The sequence below is a fragment of the Scyliorhinus canicula genome, chromosome 19 (assembly GCF_902713615.1).
Source record: "Scyliorhinus canicula chromosome 19, sScyCan1.1, whole genome shotgun sequence".
Classification (NCBI taxonomy): domain Eukaryota; kingdom Metazoa; phylum Chordata; class Chondrichthyes; order Carcharhiniformes; family Scyliorhinidae; genus Scyliorhinus; species Scyliorhinus canicula.
In genome coordinates, this window is record NC_052164.1 from 88604679 (window position 1) to 88625824 (window position 21146).

The window sequence follows — 21146 nt, forward strand, 5'->3', positions numbered from 1 at the left end:
CTTCACCTCTCAACCTCACCTTCCCCCTGTTCGTACGTAGCATCATTTATTTTGTACTACGCCACTTAATGGCTGGTGGCCTTCAAATACGCTTTGACGGGTAAATACTGATGTAGCATTTTGCCATTCTAAATACTGACATAACATGAATGGCTTAAAAGTCATGACTCAAGGAGAAATGCTAAAGCGGAGAGGAAGTGTGTGCAATATCCAATACTTGTAGGCAACTAAACACGGACTACAATGGCAAAAGAAAAAGCATGTGCACTAGAAAGGGATATCACACCAAAATAAAGAGTTTCCTTGAAAATTATGCCCCTTTTATATAATAAAGATACTATTTTATTAAAAAGGAAGTTACACTTGCATTGTGATTAAAGTTCATAAGGAAACAATACCGTTTTACAATGGATCGACACAAGTTTGAATCTATCATTTTGCCATTGTCTGTATCTATAGTGGAGAACACATATGGTCGAAACATTGCAGGGTTTTTTTTAAAATTGCATGGCAATATCAAAATAATAGTAATTTTGTTAGCCAGCAGCAAACACATAATTCTACAATAAATTCTTATGCCCCAATTTAACAGTAACGTGTCTTCAAACTCTACAAGCCATCAAAACTGCCTTCCAGCTCCAGTAAGTCTCCAAGCGGTAATGATTCAAAACATAAAGGATCTGCACTTGCAGACATACGGCCACTGAATCTATCAGGTGTTGCGGGTGGCAGGTCAGGCTGCATTGTGGCATGGCCGGACAAGAAAGAGTTTTCATAGTTTGTGGAGCTAAATGGAAAAAGTTCTGAAGGAGTTGGATAGGTCTGAAAGATAGACAAAATGCACAAATTAATTAAATTTGCTAACAACTTTATAAGTGTTCTTGTGATTTACAATTAAGAAAACATTTTATACGGCTTACTTGTAATATTCATGTTAGCTACCATTTTTGATTTGTTCCAGGTCAAATTGAAGATAACTTTGAATCAAGTGTTACATGAATGTTTAGCTACATAATATGCAAGTCTAGAACATAACAGGAGACAAAATTTGACTGTTGCTGTAATAAATTCATTATTTCTGTAAAGCGATGAAAATTTTAGATTACTACACTCTGCCTATTAATGAGTTCTGCTTCAACCCTGATGTATAATAATCATGTATTTTTAAAAAATAACCTGACAGGAAGCTGTACAGCTGCAATGTTTGAGTTGACAAAAACATCTGGAGGTTTTAAGCTACAGTGATAAAAATTCAAGTTAGGTCATGTAATATATGGAATGGCAGACTAATCTCTATAAAAGGGAATCTACCAGTTATTTATTTATTCTTTGACATATTTTTACACAAGAATCTGATGTGAGTTTCTTTCATCTTTAGATTCCATGCATTTTAATACCTTCAAAATTATTGGGTCAATAATATTTTAACATTGAATCTCAGAAAATGTGAAAACTTTATGACACACATTAACCCAAATGCTAAATGTCATGTAAACAATGAGTGGACCCAACTTCAAAATACATTCACAATTGATCAAATCCATTCATCGACCAGGCACCTTATTAACATAAATATTGATTTTGATATTGTTTCTGTTCTATGTGAAAAATGCTATCTGTTTTGTAGTAATGGAAAAAAGGTAAGGAAAAATAGTCATTGATTGTGAAGTACATCAATAAAAGTTTGAAAAATGAAACAAAGAGCAAGAATAGTACAGCAATCATTAAAAGGGAAGGAGCAGCAATTCAATAACAGCAATGGAAAAGAAAACTATAAATACAATATTGTGGAGTTTTTCTTCATGACTGGTGGTTATTATTTTATTGGTAGTATCTGGTACAGCTTGTGCTATTATGCAATGTGGTGGTGACACTGTAATACAAAGGTAATGTTGGGATGTGATTAGGAACACGACAATCAAGGCAGAGGTAAATTGTACTTACCATTTCTAGATTGGTGCCCTGGACAACATGGCGAGAGACATGTCTGACCAGGTCAATGACAGATAAGCCTGACAGAGTACCACCATTTTCCTCTTTCACTTTATTAATAAGTAAATGAAATACATCTCTGTAAAATAAAACCAAGTGACAAAACTAATCAGTTACTGGTCTTGCAAGATTAAGGGTGTGATCAAACAGTCTCTACACGCCCGACTTGGTGAGAAATGCGATGCTTGGCAGACCTCACGAGATCTAACGAAATCTAGCAAGAAGTCATGATCTGGATCTCGCCCTTGCTGGGTGAGATTAACATATTTATTGTTAATTTGGGGGGGGGGATTCTCTCCCAGGCCATCGAGGGCCCCCAGGTGGTCGGGCCTGGTCAGTGTGGTACCCTGGCACTCGTACTGCCACCCTGCCACTTGGTACTGCAGGCCTGGCACCTTGACAGTGCCACACCTGCACTGCCAAGGTGCCTGGGTGCCAGGCTGCCTATGCCAGGGATCAAGCCCGGGGTAGGGAGGGGGGGGCTTGAAGATCCCGGAAGGGGTAAGTTGTAATAGTGGGCGTGGGTAGAGGTCCTGTGGCCACGGTCTGGTGTCTGTTGGGGGGGGGTTGAGAGATCGGGGCGGCATTTACAGATGGCGCCCCAATCTCTTTCTCTTCCCGCACTGTCGTGCATTCTGGAGTGAGGCCTGAAAAAAAATAAAGAGTCTCGTTTTATAGCGGGGTTATTCTCGACGCGGCAGGTGCTGAGAAAAACCCGACTATATGCTGCCAAAATGGGACTCCTTTTTGTTAAATCGCGCCCTTTATGTCACTCAAATTATTGAATAAAAAGCTGTAAACCAATTGTGTACTCACTGAATTTCTACAGTTTCCATTATGACCCCCACTTTTTGGTCAAAGCTAACTGTAGCATTCACATGCTTGAGAGGAAAGGAGACTAAACAGTGATTTTTTTTAAAAATCACTTTTTCTCTTCAAGCACTAACTTATTTTTTTTAAATTTGAAATACAAGACTCCAACTAGTGAAGTTGCTGGTATTCAAACAAGATATACGAGCCACCTTAAATGGTATCCTTGCATTAGGAATAAGTTTTTACTATTGTCTGCATTTCCAGATCATGCCATTCTGTATATGACAGGCACCTTAAATGAAATTTGACGCCTTCACAAGCTAGCTACTAGGAAGACGTCAAGCTTAGTTTGAAGATATGAACTCCTGTGTATAATTTGGGTGTGAGCCTGTGTTTTATTACATTTATCTTGTTGCTCATCAGCACTTCAACAGGTTACACCAAAGATTTTCTGGTGGCATTCCCAATGGTTTCAAAAGATGCAGGATTCAAACAGCAGTAAAGTTTGGGATCTGTATCAGATGGCGACGATCATCATTCAATAGGAGGTAAATATTTTTCCTCCAAACGCTAAAATAAATAAGGGCTTACGTGCTTGTTGTAGGAAATTTGAAGAAAAGTTGTTCCATTACTGCATGATAGGATGATCTTGGCTCTGCAAGTACAGATAACCCACCATCAATTCGTGAACTGTTAGCAGTGGATGTCCCACCAAGTAGCCTTTGGGTCTGTAAAGCCTGGAAGTCCTTATTGATCTTGGCAATTGTACGTGCAGACTGTAAATGATTGAAGGGGCTGTTAAAGGATTTGGTCGCTGAACCTGAAGGCACAAATAAGTGATTTTGACAATTCTTCGAAACATGTGAAGTTCGTAACGCAGCGAGAGAAACATCTGGGATTATTAATGATTTTTCTTCAGAGGAGACATCTGGGATTTCCAAACCCTCACCGCAAAGTTGAAGAGGACATGACCTTTTTTTACCAGGCAACAATCTAAACTCTAACTCAAGATCAGATTGGTTGCGATCAAACTGATCAATTGCTGAATTAGGCTGCATAGTTGGTTGTGTTGAGTAACTGGGTGGCCAAGCAGCTGACATGTAGACGCCGTTCTCTGTTCTCATCGCTGATTTTGCATCAAGTCCTATATTCCTGGTTCCTGGTGAAAACCAGGCAGCTTTCGTAGAATCAGCGCTTCCAGCAAATGCAACATTCTGACCCGTTTCAATTGTTGCAGACGATGGTGAAAGTCTTTGTTGATTTGCAGAATACTTTTGATGTTCAAATTTGTACTGGGACGGCTTCAAATTACAAGAACTCGTCGAAAGTTTACCGTTATTATAAATTCCCGTACCCTGGGGCCTCGAGACAGCCTATAACAAAAATCAATTTTTAGTAAACTCCCATAACATACAGCATGCTACATTTATATTTTGGTATGTTTTTATTCCACACATATATGGAGGGGTACATGATTCACTGTTAGCTAAAGATGGACAAGGAGTGGTGATTGACTGGTTGAGGAAAGTCCTGGTGGTGCGTGGGGGGAATAGATGGATGACAAAGTTATCTTCCAGTTAGCAGGGGTGCTCAGCATGAAGCTTACCAACGGTTGAGGTCAGTGGAGGCTGGTGCTTCCAAGGAAGAAGAAATGGTGTAAACCTCAATGGAGACCTTTTTTGGAGAATACGAAGAGTAGAACATATGGTAGCTGTGGTCCCATTTAAGGGGGATTGCAGCAGGTAAATAGAAAGGCAGAAGTGTAATCATGGCTGGGATAGGGATTTGGTTGGGGGCGGGGTGGTACAAAATACTGAATGAGGGAGAAATGTAGTTGACAGGAAGGTGAGGAGAGAGGTGGAAAAGATGGAAAGGCTTAGAGAGAAAGTTATCTGAAGTACCAGCCAAAACACACACACATACAAATGTGCAGTTTAGTGGATTGGCCATACAAAAATTGCCCTTTAGTGTCCAATGGTTAGGTGGGGTTAAGGGGTCATGGGGATAGGGCAGGGGGAGTGGGCCTAGGTAGAATTCTCTTTCGAAGGTTCGCTGCAGACTCGATGGGCTGAATGGCCTCCTTCTGCACTGTAGGGATTCTATGATCTGTAATGCTGTTCTCACCTGGAAATTAACTTTGAATACAAAATGAAGAAAGCACACAATTTTCCATTGTTGTGGCAATGCTAAGAAAGTTGAAGTTAATTAAATAATTTTAAAAAACTTACATTGACCAGAGTCATTTGTTCTTGAATTCCTTTCACTCTTTTTTCCCACATGTCACAAGTAGCAATGATATCCGGAGAACCAACGTTCCTTCAAATAATCAGAAACATATGAAAGGATAGCAATTTACTTTTGAACTGTTACAGTGGTCTCAATTTCTCATTTTAAATGTGGGAAGTAATATTATTTTTGCAACCAGTAAGCACAGGGCAACTCTTAGTGAGATAACTTGGATTACAAATCGCTATGCAAATAGTTTGCAACAAGTTTAGAACAGTCAAATCCTTGAGGACCATGATGGCAATGCCATGTACCATAGAATCACAGAATGGTTACAGCACAGGAGAAGGCAATTTGGCCGTACTGCTTTCTTTTAAACCTCAAGTGTTCTTACAATGGGATGGTTAATGTGCAATTTGGCAGCGACTTTAATTGTCTTAAGAATCACTAATTTACAGTGCTTTAAATAGTAATTTTAAAATACATTTTTCTTTAAAAGCATTATTTTCAATTACCACGGCTGCAGAAAATTTAATGTGCCCTATGTATAAATTGCAGTATTTGAACTTGAGTTTTCAATATTGCTGCTGCAGCAATGAAATGTATTTTATGATCCAAAGATTGCCTGATTGGAGCAATAGAAAATATCACTTTTAAACTGAAAACACAAAAGCAGAAAATGCTCAAATTAACAATAATAACAATATCAGTCAGGTAACTATTCCCGACAAGTACATTGAAATACAAATATAAGCTGAGAAGGCAGAAATCTGTCGATTAGTTGCCCTGCATACACAGCCATTTCAAAAATTTGCTGAAGCCACATTTTGTTTTATTTTATTTTATAAAAGTTCAGTAACAAATCACAAAAAGACAGCACAGTGGAAATATCTTTATTTAATTCCTACTTTAGATGTTTAAGTTACATGCAGTTAAGAATTGTTGTCAGGGGTGGCACGATGGTGCAGTGGTTAGCACTGCAGTCTCAGAGCACCAGGGACCAGGTTCGATCACGGCCCTGGGTCACTGTCCGTGTGGAGTTTGCACATTCTCCCCGTGTTTGCATGGGTCTCACCCCCACAACCCAAAGATGAAAATGAAAATCGCTTATTGTCACAAGTCGGCTTCAAATTAAGTTACTGTGGAAAGACCCTAGTCGCCACATTCCGGCGCCTATTCGGGGATGTGCAGGGGAGGTGGATTGGCGACACTGAATTGCCACTTAATTGGAAAAAAAAATTGGATACTCTAATTTTAAAAAAAATTGTTGTCAACTCAGTGGGGGTGGGATACGCTGCCCTTTTCAGAAACGCACGTCACTGCACTCTTATTTTGGTGAAGGGTTTTTCCTGTGTTCTATTTTTAAGAGACATTCGTCTCAACCTCATTCTTAATTGCTGACCACAGGAAATGAACAAGCATAAAAGAGAAAAATTTCCTTTAAACAATGAAGTAAGTTGGGTGGAACCCACGTATGGACAAACTGTATATGACTTGTGGCAAGAACAGACTTGAATGGCACTTAAATGCACTTTTCTCAATTTTCACATTTAAGCAATTTTATATCTGCAAAAGAATTAAAGAATTCTTCTCTGCTGACGCTGACGGTTAATTTTCTCTAAAGAAGTCGACGAACGGCTGCCACCTCCGGCCGAACCCTGACATTGACCCTCTCAGGGTGAACCTGATTTTCTCAAGAAAGCTAGCCAAGTCAGTGAGCCAGGTCTCTGACTTCGGGGGCTGTGAGTCCCTCCAAGCTAATAATATCCGTCTCCGGGCTACCAGGTTGGCAAAGGCCAGAACATCTGCCTCTTTCTCCTCCTGGATACCCGGATCCACTGACACTCTGAAAATCGCACCTCTGGACTCGGTGCCATCCTTGTTTTAACACCTTGGACATGACATCCGCAAACCCCTGCCAGAATCCCCCAAGCTTCGGGCATGCCCAGAACATTTGGATATGGTTTGCTGCTCCTCCTGCATACCTGTCTTCTCTATCTCTCCTCCTAACCCCTCTTCCATTTGTGTTTCAGCTCCTTGGTCTGCGTTTCCTCTGACCCAATGAGTTCTTCATAGATGTCCGAAACCCTCCCCTCTCCCACCCATACTCTGGAAACAACCCAGTCCTGTATCCCTCTTGGTGGTAGGAGCGGGAAGTCCCGCGCCTGCAGGTACCTAAACTCATTCCCTCCCGTCAATTCAAATTTCTCTTCCAACTCCCTCAGGCTGGGAAAGCTCCCCTCTGTGAACAGATCTCCCAATGCTCCCTCTGCTCCCACGTTTCCTCCATTGCCCCCAGACTCTCAGGGCCACCGCCACAGGGCTGGTGGAGTCCGCCCATACAAAGCCAGAGACCACCTTGTTTACCTGTGAAATAAAGATGGGGAGACACTGAAAAACAACAGGAATCTCGGGGGGACCGTAATTTTCACTGTTTTTACCCTCCCAGCCAGTGACAGTGGGGGCATGTCCCAACTTCGGAAATCTTCCTTCATTTGGTCCACCAGTCGGGTCAAATTTAGCTTATGTAGCCGTTCACGTTCCTGTGCCACCTGGATGGCTAGATACCGAAGCATCCCCCAACCACTCTGAAAGGGCAACTCCCCCAGTCGCCTCTCCTGCCCTCTTGCCTGGATTGCTAACATCTCACTTTTGCTCATGTTCAATTTATAACCCGAAAACCGGCCAAATTCCCCCAGAATCCATATAATTTCTCCCATCCCCTCTAGTGGGTCAGAAACATATAGGAGCAGGTCATCTGTGTATAGCAAGACTCTGTGTTTCACCCCTCCCTGAACCAGCCCCTTGAGACTCTCAGTGCAATTGTCAGCGGCTCTATGGCCAGCGCAAACAGCAATGGGGAGAGGGGGCACCCCTGCCTCGTCCCCCGGTGTAACCTAAAATAGCCCGATGTCAACCTGTTTGTCTGTACACTTGCCACAGGCGCCTGATACAGCAGTGTAACCCAGTCGATGAAGCCTCGTCCAAACCCAAACCGCCCCAGCACCTCCCACAGATAGGTCCATTCAACCCGATCAAAGGCCTTCTCTGCGTCCATTGCGACTACTACCTCAACGTCCCTACCCTCTGCGAGCATCATAATCACATTTAACAGTCTTCTAACGTTGGCTGCCAACTGCCTGCCCTTAACAAATCCCGTCTGGTCCTCCCCAATCACATCCGGAATGCAGTCTTCGATCCTTGAGGACAAGATTTTGGCCAACAGTTTGGAGTCAACATTTAATAAGGAGATCGGTCTGTAGACCCCGCATAGCTCCGGGTCCTTCCCCCGCTTCAAAATCAAGTAAGATCGTGGCCTGTGACATCGTCAGGGGAAGCATCCCTCGCTCCCTTGCCTCATTAAACGTCCTCATAAGCAGCAACCCCAGCACCCCCAAGAACTTTTTTTTATAAAACTTCACTGGGTACCCATCCAGCCCCGGGGCTTTACCTAACTGCATGGCCTTTAGCCCTTCTGCTATTTCTTCAATCCCAATCGGGGCCCCCAGCCCTTCTTTCACCTTCAGGAACCTCAGCCCCCCTAAGAATTGCCTCATCCCTTCCAGCCCAGCTGTGGGTTCCGACTCATGCAGCCTGCTATAAAACTCGAAGGCCCTGTTTACCCCTGCTGAATCTCCGACCAAGTTTCCGCCTCTGTCCTTCACTTTCCCAATCTCCCTGGCTGCCTCCCTCTTTCTGAGCTGCTGCGCAAGCGTTCTGCTGGCCTTCTGTCCATATACATGTTATGGGCCAGGGTTTAGAGAACCCCAAAGTGTATCAAGGAGTTCACCTGACCCACAACTTTTAATAGATTGTGGTATGGGAAGCACATACCCCTTCTGGCTGTGACTGCAGCTATCCAGCTCTGAAAAAGAAACCAAAACACACCCTCAGCAAACAGCCTAAAGCGAAACTAAAAAGCTGACAGACAGCCGAGCATCACCCACACTCTGACATCACTGATAAACACCCATTTCTTAAAAGGTACATTTCTTAAACACCCATTTCTTAAAGGTACTCTCACATGACACTCATATATCGCCTCTTCGCCTTCCTCAGCTGCTCCACCGCCTTCCCTGTAGTTAGCAAGCCAAACTCCGCCTGTAGCTGCCATCGTTCCCTTAAAAGCCCTGCCTCTGGGGTCTCCGCATATCTCCTATCAACCTGAAGTATTTCCGTCTCTGTTCTATCTACCTTCTCCCTGTGGACCCATATTGAAATCAGCTCCCCTCCGACCACCACCTTCAGCGCCACCCAAACAATTGCTGCCGAGACTTCCCCCATGTCATTAACTTCCAGATAGTTCTGGATGCATTCCCTCACTGCCTGCACACCCCCTCATCCGCTAACAGTCCGACATCCAATCTCCAATACGGGCGCTGGCCACACTCCTTGCTCACCTGTAGGTCCACCCAGTGTGGGGCATGATCCGAGACTGTGATCGCTGAGTACTCAGTGTTCACTACCCCCGTCAGTAAAGCCCTGTTCTGGAGTCCAGCCCCGAATGAAATACCTGCCCGACCCATCCCTTCCTTCGTCGAGTCTGATCGATTACCCGAAGATGCGTCTCCTGTAACATTGCCACATCCGCTTTCAATCCCTTCAAAAGCGCGAACACGCGTGCCCTCTTAACCGGCCCATTTAGCCCTCTAACATTCCACGGATCAGCCTGGTGGGAGGCTTCTCGACTTGACTCTCCCCCCCCCCCCCCCCACCGCCTCACCCGCTGAGAGCGATCACCTTTCTTAGGCCAGTCTCCAGGTCGCGCCACAGGCAGCCTCCGTCCCCGACCTCCCTTTTGGCCCCCAGCAACAGTCCCTCCCCCATCAGCAGAGCAATTCCACCACCCCCCCCCAATAACAGCACAGTAAAAACAGCCCCCTTCAACAAGCATAGCATCTGCTCACCTCCCACTGCGCTTCCGTGAGCCAGCCCACCCAGCTAGCTTGGTAGCTCCCGCCCATGGCTCCCCCGCTTGGACACACATATTCGAGAGAAAACATTCCCAGCCCAGTTAACCGAAAGAAACAAAAAAGAAAAGAAAAGACCCACATCGGAAATTCACACCTCCACCCCCCACCAGTACAAATGCAAACTTTAAGTTACAAAAATACATGGCAGCTCCAGGATCGATACAGAAAGCATTACAAATATAGTGCAAAAACAAAACATTTTTAACGTGAACACTGCAGCAAAGTTCAAACACCTCAGCTGCCTGCCAGCACTTTCCTTCTGGCAAAGTCCATCGCTTCCTCGGGTGACTCAAAATAGAAGTGACCCAATAGGTGACCCTAAGGCGTGCCGGAAACAGCAGTCCAGACCTCACCTTCTTCTTGAAAAGGGTTGACTTTACTTGGTTGAATCCTGCTCTTCTCCTGGCTATGTCCACGCTCAGGTCTTCGTAAATGCGCAGGATGCTGTTCTCCCACTTACAGCTCAGTGTCTGCCTGGCCCACCGTAAAATACGCTCCATATCCAGGTACTTGTGTAATCTCGCCACCATCGCCCTCGGGTTGGGGGGGGGGGTTCCCATCTACACACGGCTTCTTCCGTTGTGCTCTGTGCGCCCTGCCCACCTCCAAGGGTCAGGTGAACTTCCCATCCCCCATTAGCTTCTCGAGCATACCCGCTATTTATGCCCCTGCATCCGCTCCTTCAGACCCCTCTGGGAGACCAACGATCCTCAAGTTCTGCCGGCGGGACCTATTCTCCAAATCCTCCACCTTCTCCTGGAGCCTTTTCTGCTGGTCTCTCAGCATCCCCATCTCTACCTCCATTGCTGTTTGGTGTTTCTCGTGCTCGGTCAGTGCCTTCTCCACTTTCTGAATCGCCCGATCTTGAGCATCCAATCTCTGTTCCAGCCGAGCAATCGATTCCCTAATCAGGTCCAAACATTCCTTTTTCAGCTTGGCGAAGCCATCTTGGATAAACTTTATCAAATGCTCCATCGACAACTCGGTCATCGAGCCAGGACTCTGCTCGTACGCCATGTTTTTTCCCTCTGCAGCTTCAACCCAGGCCTTCTCTGTTTGCCTATTTCTTCCTTTGCGAGCGCTCCTGGTCCGCCTATCCATGCACTGGTGTTGGGCTCCTCCTTACAGTTGCGTCCACTATCAATTTTTCAAGTAAAATCCGAAGAAAAATCGGGGAAAAGGTCTAAAGGTCCGACCCGAGCGGGAGCCACCAAATGTGCAACCTACTCCTTCATGGCCGCCACCGGAAGTTATTTTTGATTTAAAGTTAATGATGGAATTAAGGGCATCATCTGGTCTGCTGGATCCTGCCTGACAACAAGTATGAGTGTTTTGGTTGCTGATGATTAAAGGGAGCCTGGGTTGACTTAATGGTACGAAGAGAAATATATTCATAATTGTAATCTCTGGCAAGAGCATCTCTGATGACTATGAGTAGACTGTTGGTCTCCAGGTCTTACAGGAAGATCTTAGGAATATCAGGTTTTATGAATGGTGGTATTACAAATTATCTATTCAATTCCAAGATAAAATGGAGTTGGGGATCTGGAGGGCAGCTAATTAGCATTTCTATCTGGAAGCCATGGGATGGGCTTTCAGGAAGGAAAAGTCAATGGAAAGCTGTTGTGTTATTGGATTGCAGCTTTCTTAAGATAGCCCTGAACCTCAAAAACAGTCACCAAGTGGAAGACGGGTGGCAGCTCACAATCAAATTGAAAATACTAATTAGTAATGATTTAAAGGAGGCTGGAAGATTTGCCTAGCACTGGCTAGAGGGAGGAATCCCCAGGATAACCTTCACTGTGAAAGTCAGGTCTGGGATTAGAAGTTGTGGGGCTGGGAATGGAAAGAGGCCATCGAGAGCATAAAACAGCTTTGGAGTAGTTCCAAGAGAATCAAGTGTCCCCTTAAGGAACAATATAAAGTAAGTAATGGCAGGGGATTTTCAGTTGCTTGCAAAGTTAAATGGGGAAATCTTTCTGAGGTCTAGAGTTTGTTACCTATAAAGTGCTTATTCAGTGTTGTTACAGTAAAAGTCTTAAAACTTGGGTTTTTTTGTTGTTGTGAGATCCTTCCAGTCACTGTAAATGCTTTTAAAAAAGTTATCCATCTCTACCTCATATCTATCTCAAAAAACCTTCCGAAACCCGCTTCTACTTTCTGTTGCATCAGATTTTGGTTCAACATTTTATCAAAGTCAGCATTAATCGTACTAAATGAGCGATGTTCCAGGAATCAACAAACAGATTCATATGCCTTTTTAACATCCAATACACTACAAAATGTATTGAACTTACCGATTCTTCTTTGTAGTGTAAAAGTTCACATTTTCAACAGCCTCCTCAAGTAAGGTATTAAGAAAATATAACCTTGTGTAGTTCTTCCATTCTTGAATTTGTGTCTGGAGCAGGAAATTAATATATAGAAAATATGTACAGAAAAGGCAATTTTGCTACCTTTAATTAAAGAATATACCAGATATGTAACAACAAACAGAAATGTTATTATTCTTCTGCCATTAGTGTATACTCTTATGAACATATCCAGATTACAACTTGTGTAAGACCATTACTGAACCACCCCCTAGGATTGCTGCTGGCTCTCAGAGATATGTGTTCCTCTAAATCTGACCTTTTAAGCATCTGCCATTTTAAGTGCGCCACGGCCATGCCTCCAGTTGCATGGGCCCTAAGTTCTGAAATTTCCTTAAACCTCTGCCTTTCTACCTCACTTTCTTCCTTTAAAAAGTTCTTTCAAATTTAGGGCGTTATCAAACTTATCATCTGCCCTCATCTCTCCATTATGTGGCTGGGTGTCAAATTATGCTTCAGCAAAGTACCTTGGAATATTAATTACATTAAATGTACTGGACAAGTTGCTGAACTACCAAATACTACATACTGAGAGCAGAGTTGAAAAATGTCACTTTTATAATATGACTTTATAATGCTAGTTTCATAAATTTACATCTGTACTGAAGATCTCAAGAATTTCCCAATGTGTTAAATCTGAAAGATATCAACTAAGCTGCTATTGGGCAGAGAAGTGAGGGGATGTAAGTTGTTTAATTTTGCGTGTCCGTATAAATATAATACAACTTGGCATATGTTAATAGCACTGGAATCTGATTGTGCAGCATGCTTTCCCGTACCAGCCTCCCCGGACAGGCGCCGGAATGTGGCGACTAGGGGCTTTTCACAGTAACTTCATTGAAGTCTACTCGTGACAATAAGCGATTTTCATTTAATTTCAAGAAGTGAGCTATGGAGTGCAGGATTGATAATCTGCCCCATTGCATTTGCGAGTCATGTTCTTACGCAAAGATTCAATACGTATGTCAGCCATTTTTGCTACCAACCCACTCTTGAAAGCACTTTTGTGCTGTTTTCTCAGTGGGAGAGGCTTGGGTGCAGATGTAGACAATGCTTGGACGTGAGAGGTCAGAGCTTTTTACGTAGAAAAAAACTAATTGACCAAATGAAATAGTTCAGTTTATCAAACCAACAGTACGAACATCATAACCTTTCTTTCAATCTGCTGAATACTAGTAGCAGTAAATAAATTCTATATGATCGGAAATAAACCAAATTATCGGTTTGCTCAATACTGATTTCATTTTTGTCAGTTTTCCACAAATATCAATGTAGTATTATTTATATAATCTTTCCCAGCAATATCTACCTCAACAGAAAGCAGTCTGTTTGCTGACTCTCGGCAATTTTCCTTCATCTTGCGACAATTGTTCTGCAACTTCTTCCTCTCACTGTTCCATTTTTCCCTGAAAACAATAATCATTCTGATGAAGATAACCTCAAAATTACTGGCTGCTTGTTGCATGCATTATTAACAGTGACATGTAGAGTACAGCGCTAAGAATTGACATATATTTAAGCATTTTACTTCAACAGCCAATATTAAAAAGCTTAAAGTATAGTGCAGCAAGTAGCAGTAGAATACCTTTCTTCTTTTATTTTCCGAACTTCAGTTTCGTTTTCATGAATAGCTTTTTTGGACCTAACAAGAAAAGTCACATGTGAGATTTTATTCTACTTCTTTGATCAAGCTGTTGTTAATCTTCCCTAATGGGCGGGACTTTCCACCATGAGGCAAGGGCTGTGTTCAATAGGAAACCCCATTGACAAGAGCGGGACCAGAAGATCCCACCACCGGCCACTGGCACGTCGCTCACAGCCACTGCAGATCATGTTGCAGAGGGGGAGGAAAATCCCACCCAATATCTGTTGCCTTATGTAGCTGTGTATCCGATTTTGTTTCATAATGTGTCTGCAAGATATTGTTACATTAAAGAACCTAGATAAATACGAGGTGGTGCGCTCCAAGTTGCTATTATAACTGGATGGTAAGATCCCAGAATGGATCCCTGGCTCAAAAGATCATAACTTTTACTCATAAAACGCAGAGGAAGAGTTACAGGACCGTTATTAATTTTAATAAGAAAAAAAACATTTACTAAGCATGAAAAAATTGGATGATACTCCTCTACTCCCCCTTCGTTTAACAATTACACACAGATTTTAAGATTAACACTGATTACAAAGTACATCTTAAGCTATGATGGTTCCTTTTAAGCACACCAAATGACTGTGGTAAGACACACACCTCTCTGAACTCAAGTGAACGTTTGGATTTCTCCTCAAAATTCCCCCAGATGATTCTTACCGTGAGCCACCTTGTCTGACTGAACTCTGGCTTCCACGAGGGATTTCAAATTCTGCTTTCAAAAGTCACACTTTCAAATCTTCTTTTAAATTATGTTTTCCCTCCGCTGCTTCCCTCTCGCTTTCACGTTTCATACAAACTCCAAGGTTCAGCCACCGTTTTCCACCATTATTTCAAATAACGTCTCCCAAACTTCAGTAATTTCATAGAATCCCTATAGTGGAGAAGACCATTCGGCCCATCGAGTCTGCACTGACCCTCCGAAAGAGCACACTAACTAGGCCCCCCCCCCACTCCAACCCCGCAACCCCACCTAACCTAAAAGATTTCAAAGTAATTGATCGCAAACCTTAGTACTACTACAGAAATCTTTTTGGCCTCTTATGATCCAATTCCTTTTCAACTCTGTGACCTTACTGATCAGGAAGGTAATGCTTGAGCGGAGTCGGGGAGCGGGAGGGCTGCTGCTGCCAAATTTTAGTAACTATTACTGGGCGGTGAATATAGCCATGATCAGGAAGTGGGTGGTGGGGAAGGGGTCGGCATGGGAGCATATGGAGGCGGCTTCATGCAAGGGCACCAGTCTGGGGACGTTGGTAACTGCGCATCTGCCGTTCCCGCCGGCATGGTACTCCGTGGTGGTGGCAGCCCTGAGAGTCAGAGTGCAATGGAGGAGACATGTGGGAGCAGAGGGAGCATCGGTCTGGTCCACATTTGTAATAATCACCGGTTTGCCCAGGGAAGTATGGATTGGGGGGGTCCGGATGTGGCGGATAGCAGGGACTGAGAGGATTGGGGATATGTTAATAGAGGGGAGCTTTCCGAGTATGAGGGCGCTGGAGGAGAAGTTTGGGTTGGCGAGGGGAAACAAATTCAGGTATCTGCAGGTGCGGGACTTCCTACATAAACAGGTGTTAACCTTCCCGCTCCTATCGCTAAGGGGCATTCAGAACAGGGTAGTTTCCAGAGCGTGGGTAGGAGAAGGGAGCTTCTCTGACATTTGCAAGGAACTTATGGGGTCAGAGGAGACGCAGACCGAGGAGCTGAAGCGCAAGGAGGAGCTGGGAGGAGAGATAGAGGATGGTCTATGGGCGGACGCATTGAGTAGAGCCAACGCGTCCGCTACATGTGCCAGGCTCAGCATGATACAATTCAAGGTCGTTCATCGGGCTCACATGACAGTGGCCCAGATGAGCAGATATTTGGGATAGGTGACAGGTATGCAAAATGTGCGGGAGGACCAGCGAACCATGTTCACATGTTCTAGGCATGTCTGAAGCTTAGGGGATTTTGGCAGGGATTTGTAGTTGTCATGTCCACTGTGTTAAAAACCAGGGTGGCACTGAGTCCAGAGGTGGCGATATTTGGGGTGTCGGAAGACCTGGGAATCCAGGAGAAAGAGGCAGACGTTCTAGCCTTTGCTTCCCTGGTAGCCCGGAGACAGATACTATTAGCTTGGAGGGACTCAAAGCCCCCGAAGACAGAGACCTGGCTATCGGACATGGCTAGTTTTCTCTGTTTGGAGAAAATTAAGTTCGCCTGAGGGGGTCACTGTTAGGATTCGCCCGGAGATGGCAACCGTTTGTCGACGGTAGCATTGTGGTTAGCACAATTGCTTCACAGCTCCAGGATCCCAGGTTCGATTCCGGCTTGGGTAACTGTCTGTGCGGAGTCTGCACATTCTCCCCGTATGTGCGTGGGTTTCCTCTGGGTGCTCCGGTTTCCTCCCACAGTCCAAAGATGTGTGGGTTAGGCAGATTGGCCATGCTAAATTGTCCTTAGTGTCCAAATTTGACCTTTGTGTTGCGTGGGGTTACTGGGTAATTGGGATAGGGTGGATGTGTGGGCTTGGGTAGGGTGCTCGTTCCAAGAGCCATGCAGACTCGACTCGATGGGCCGATTGGCCTCCTTCTGCACTCTAAATTCTATGAAAATGTATTCTATGACTTCTTCGCGTCAGAAGTGGGTGGGGGGGGGGGGGGGGGGGGGAAAGAGGAGGGGGGTTAATAAAGGTGGAACCTGTAAGGAAAGTACTTTGCACTATGTTTATAGTTTCATGTACATTGTTTATTTTGTTGTTGTTACCATACCAAAAATACCTCAATCAAATGTTTATTAAATTAAAAAAAAAAATACGTTTTTATTCACAGGAACAACTTTTGAATTGGAACACTTCATACCATCCATCTTCTTCATTTCCTCCATTTTGCTTTGAAGGTCACAAATCTCATTGTTCTTCTCATGAGAACTTCGAACAGTTTGTTAGTTTTGTTATTTCATTCTGCATTCAACCAATTATTCTCGTTTACCAGAACCTCTTTTTCTCGTTCAAGGCATTTTCCACAATACTTCATAAATACTTTGTTTTTCAAGTTTATCCTACAGGCAGTTCAAATCCTCAGTCAAATGCTCCACTTTTCCTGACTGATTCTCAATTGTTCTCATTAGTTCTCTTTTCCCATTCGCAAACTCCTCTTTCATAGAATCCCTACAATGCACAATGAGGCTATTTGGTCCATCCAGTCTGCACCGACCCTCCAAAGGAGCACCGTATCTAGGCCTACTCCCCTGGCCTATTCCCATAATCCTGTACATTAATCATAGCCAATCGGCACCAGTGTTAGCCATTTAATTTCAGATGCTTCCATTCCTACTACTGCAAATGGTCTTCCAAAAAACTTCCCAAATATGTCCCACTTTGTTACAATGGAAACACTTCGGCCTCTGAATGTCGCTTCCACCCTCAGCACCTTCCTTTTTGGAGAAATTTCTTGACAATTCCAAACTGTTCCATCTCTTTCTCTATGAATTGTTTTTTCTCCTTCCCACTTTCTATCCTCCTTTGGTTTAAAAGGATGATGGAGAGCAGCACGGTGGCACAGTGGGTAGCACTGCTGCCTCACGGCGCCGAGGTTCCAGGTTCGATCCCGGCTCTGGGTCACTGTCTATGTGGAGTTTGCACTATCGCCCCGTGTTTGCGTGGGTTTCGCCCCCACATCCCAAATGTGTGCAGGATTGGCCATGCTAAATTGCCCCTTAATTGGAAAAAATTAACTGGGTACTCTAAATTGAAAAAGAAAAAAAAGAAAATTATCAGCTAGCTCTACTGCCCATCAAGCAGTTTTAACTTTTTCTTCCTCAACATGTATCCTAATAAGCGAAGGAAGTGAATCTTTTAATTCTTCGAAAAGAATCACCTCTCTAAGGTCTTCATATATTGTTTCTATTTTTAAAGCCCATATCCAACGGTCAAATCTAAAGTATATAATTTCCATTTAAGATCAGAGGTGGTAGGTTAACCAATTCAACGCCGGGCAAAAAACCTCCCAATAATTAACGCAAATGAACAGAAGACCAATAGAAGTCTGAAGAGGTTTTACTAAAATATCAATGGCTTGAAAAACCTGATAAGTCTAGGTTTCTGAAGCCGCTCAGTTGACTCCAAACAAAACTACTTTAAAAAAAAAACATTCATGGGATGTGGGTGTCGCTGGCTGAGCCATCTCTAACTGCCCTCGATAGTCAACCGCACTGCGAGAGTCACAGATTTCTGGAGACACAGATTTCTTTTCTTAAAGGGCATTATTGAACCAAATGGATTTTTACAGCAATCAAAAATTATTTCAAATTTTTATTGAATTCAAATTTCACCATCTGCCATGGTGGGATTAGAACTCTGATCCACGGAGCATTACCCTGGGTCTCTGGATTACTAGCCCAGTGACATTAATATTGTGCCACCATCGCCCCTATTACTTAGGGTATATGGCAGGGAAACAGTCCATTCAGCCCAAACTAGTCCATGCCACTCAATAAGAAAGGGTTGGGTGGACAAACCTACCATTCCTGCTACGGGATGAGGGCCAGGGGGGTGGCAATATTGATCAGCAAGAGGACAATGTTTAGGGCGACAAAACCAATTACGGACAGTACGTCATGGTCAGCGGGGCCCTGGGGGGGGGTTACCGGTAGTACTAGTTAACGTGTACGAGCGCAACTGGGACGACAGGAGCTTCATCAAAATGACCATGCAGAAATCCTTGACATAGCGGCGCATCGACAGGATCCAACGACTGACAAATCAAGCCCCAAAACGGGGAAAACCTCAAGCACGGCAAGGAAACTCGGTCACTTCATGGAACAGATGGAAGTGGTGGACCCTGGAGGTTCACCAACCCAAGGGAGAAGGAGTTCTCCTTGGTCTCCCCAGTGCACAACGTATACACCAGAAATGACTTCTTTGTGGTGGGGAAAATGGTGCTTCCGGGCATAGAAAAAGTGGAATACTCCGCAATTGTGATATCCGACCACGCTCCACACTACATGGATGTGAGGCTGGAGACGGGCAGGGCCCAATGTCCCACATGGAGGTTGGCCAGTGCCCAACTAGCTGACAAGACGTTCAACAAAAAGATATCGCAGGCCATAGCAGAGTACACGGAGAACAACCAGAACGGGGAGGTCTCATCCTCCACATTCTGGGAAGCGCTAAAGGCCGTACTAAGAGGGGAAATCATCACTTTCAAAGCGTCAAGAGATAGGGAAGAAAGGGCGGCTAGGCAGCAACTGGTCGATTCCATACTGGAGGTAGACCGTAAATACTCCGAGGCCCCGACCGTAGTGCTCCTGGTGGAGAGGAAAGAGCTACAAAGGAACTTTGATTTGCTCTCCACCAGGAAAGCAGTGCACCAACTCCGCCAGGTACGTGACACCCTACACGAACACAGAGACAAAGCCAGCTGCCTGTTGGCATACCAGCTGAGAAAGCAAGCATCCACCAGAGAAATTGCACAAATCAGGGATACCAGAGGCACATTAGAAACAGAACCAGAAAAGATCAACAAAACCTTTTACCAAGGGCTGTTCACCTCAGAGCCGCCAATGGGGGAGTCTGGGATGAAACGGTTCCTTGATGGACTGAACATACCAGTCGTGGGGGAGGGCAGAAAATGGGGCCTGGAAGCACCACTAGCACTGAGAGAGATCATGGACAGCATTAGCTCCATGCAGGTGGGGAAGGCGCCAGGACCAGGTGAGTTCCCGGCAGACTTCTACAAAAAGTTTGCGACAGCGCTGACCCCGCACCTGCAGATGTTCACAGACTCGCTAGCTAGCGGCACACTGCCACCCACACTAGCACAGGCCTCAATCGTGCTGACACCCAAGAAAGATAAAGGCCCAACGGAATCTGCTGAACGCAGATGCTAAAATACTGGCCAAAACCTAGCCAAAAGGCTAGAAGACTGTGTACCAGAGATGGTCGCAGAGGACCAGGCGGGTTTTGTCAAAGGTAGACAGTTTACCTCGAACATCAGGCGCCTGCTGAACGTGATAATGACCCCGTCCGGGGAGAGAGTAACAGAGGTGATCGTCTCCCTAAACGCAGAAAAGGCCTTCGACACGGCCGAATGGAAATACCTCAGAGGTACTGGAGCGGTTCGGGCTTAGAAGAGGGTTCACCTCCTGGGTAAAACTCCTATACAACGCTCCCATGGCGAGCGTACGGACCAACAACACTAACTCCCGATACTTCCAGCTGCTCAGGGGCACCAGACAAGGATGCCCACTGTCCCCGCTGCTGTTGCTCTAGTGATCGAACCATTAGCAATTACGCTCAGAGCAGGAAAAAGCTGGAGGGGGATCTAAAGGGGCGGCAGAGAGCAGAGTCTCACTCTATGCAGATGATCTGCTCCTCTACATTTCGGACCCACAAAGCAGCATGGATGGAATCATCACGCTCCTGAAAGAGTTTGCCGCCTTCTCGGGCTACAAACTCAACATGAGCAAAAGCGAGATTTTCCCGGTACACCCACAAGTAGGGGGGCAGCACTAATGGGACTGCCGTTCAAACAAGCCCGACACAAATTCCGCTATCTGAGGGTCCAAATAGCCCATGACTGGAAAGGGATCCACACATGGAACCTCACCAGTCTGACAGAGGAAGTAAAAAAGGACCTGCAAAGATGGAACACACTCCCACTCTCTCTCGCGGGGAGATTCCAGACGATCAAAATAAACGTACTACCCAGGTACCTCTTCCTACTGTGATCCATTCCAATCTACATCCCCAAGGCCTTTTACAAAGCACTAGACAAACTAATCATGGTGTTCCTATGGGGAGGGAAGAATGCCAGGATCCCAAAGAAGGTCCTACATTAAACAAAATCCAGGGGGGGGGGGGAAGAGAGAGGAGGGGTGAGAGAGAGAGAGAGAGAGAGAGGAGAAGAGGGAAGAGACTGGGAACAATAGAGGCGAACCAGGGAGGTGGGGGGAGGCAGTGATATGATTGCCGGGAGGAAGGTACGGGAAACGATAACAAACTTGGCAACTACAGAGACAGAGAGGAAGGAGAATACAGGCGAAAGGCAGGACGAACGGCTGAAGCGGAGGTGAGCGTGAGACGACAACGGCAGCGAAATCCATCCGGGAGAAGCAAGTGACAAGACCAACACCAGACCCATT

General features: G+C 44.8%; 1 protein-coding gene across 1 annotated transcript in view; it reads right to left on the reverse strand.

The window, feature by feature from the left end:
• Positions 1-315: 315 nt before the first annotated feature.
• LOC119953904 overlaps positions 316-21146 on the reverse strand; it is a 125715-nt gene continuing 104884 nt past the window's right edge. The window contains exons 35-41 of the mRNA XM_038778563.1: positions 13962-14018; positions 13686-13782; positions 12302-12405; positions 5034-5121; positions 3397-4178; positions 1945-2071; positions 316-822 (exon numbers count right to left, since the gene is read on the reverse strand). Coding sequence (XP_038634491.1) covers positions 610-822; positions 1945-2071; positions 3397-4178; positions 5034-5121; positions 12302-12405; positions 13686-13782; positions 13962-14018 — 1468 coding nt within the window. The 3' untranslated portion in view covers positions 316-609. The remainder of the gene's footprint in view (positions 823-1944; positions 2072-3396; positions 4179-5033; positions 5122-12301; positions 12406-13685; positions 13783-13961; positions 14019-21146) is intronic.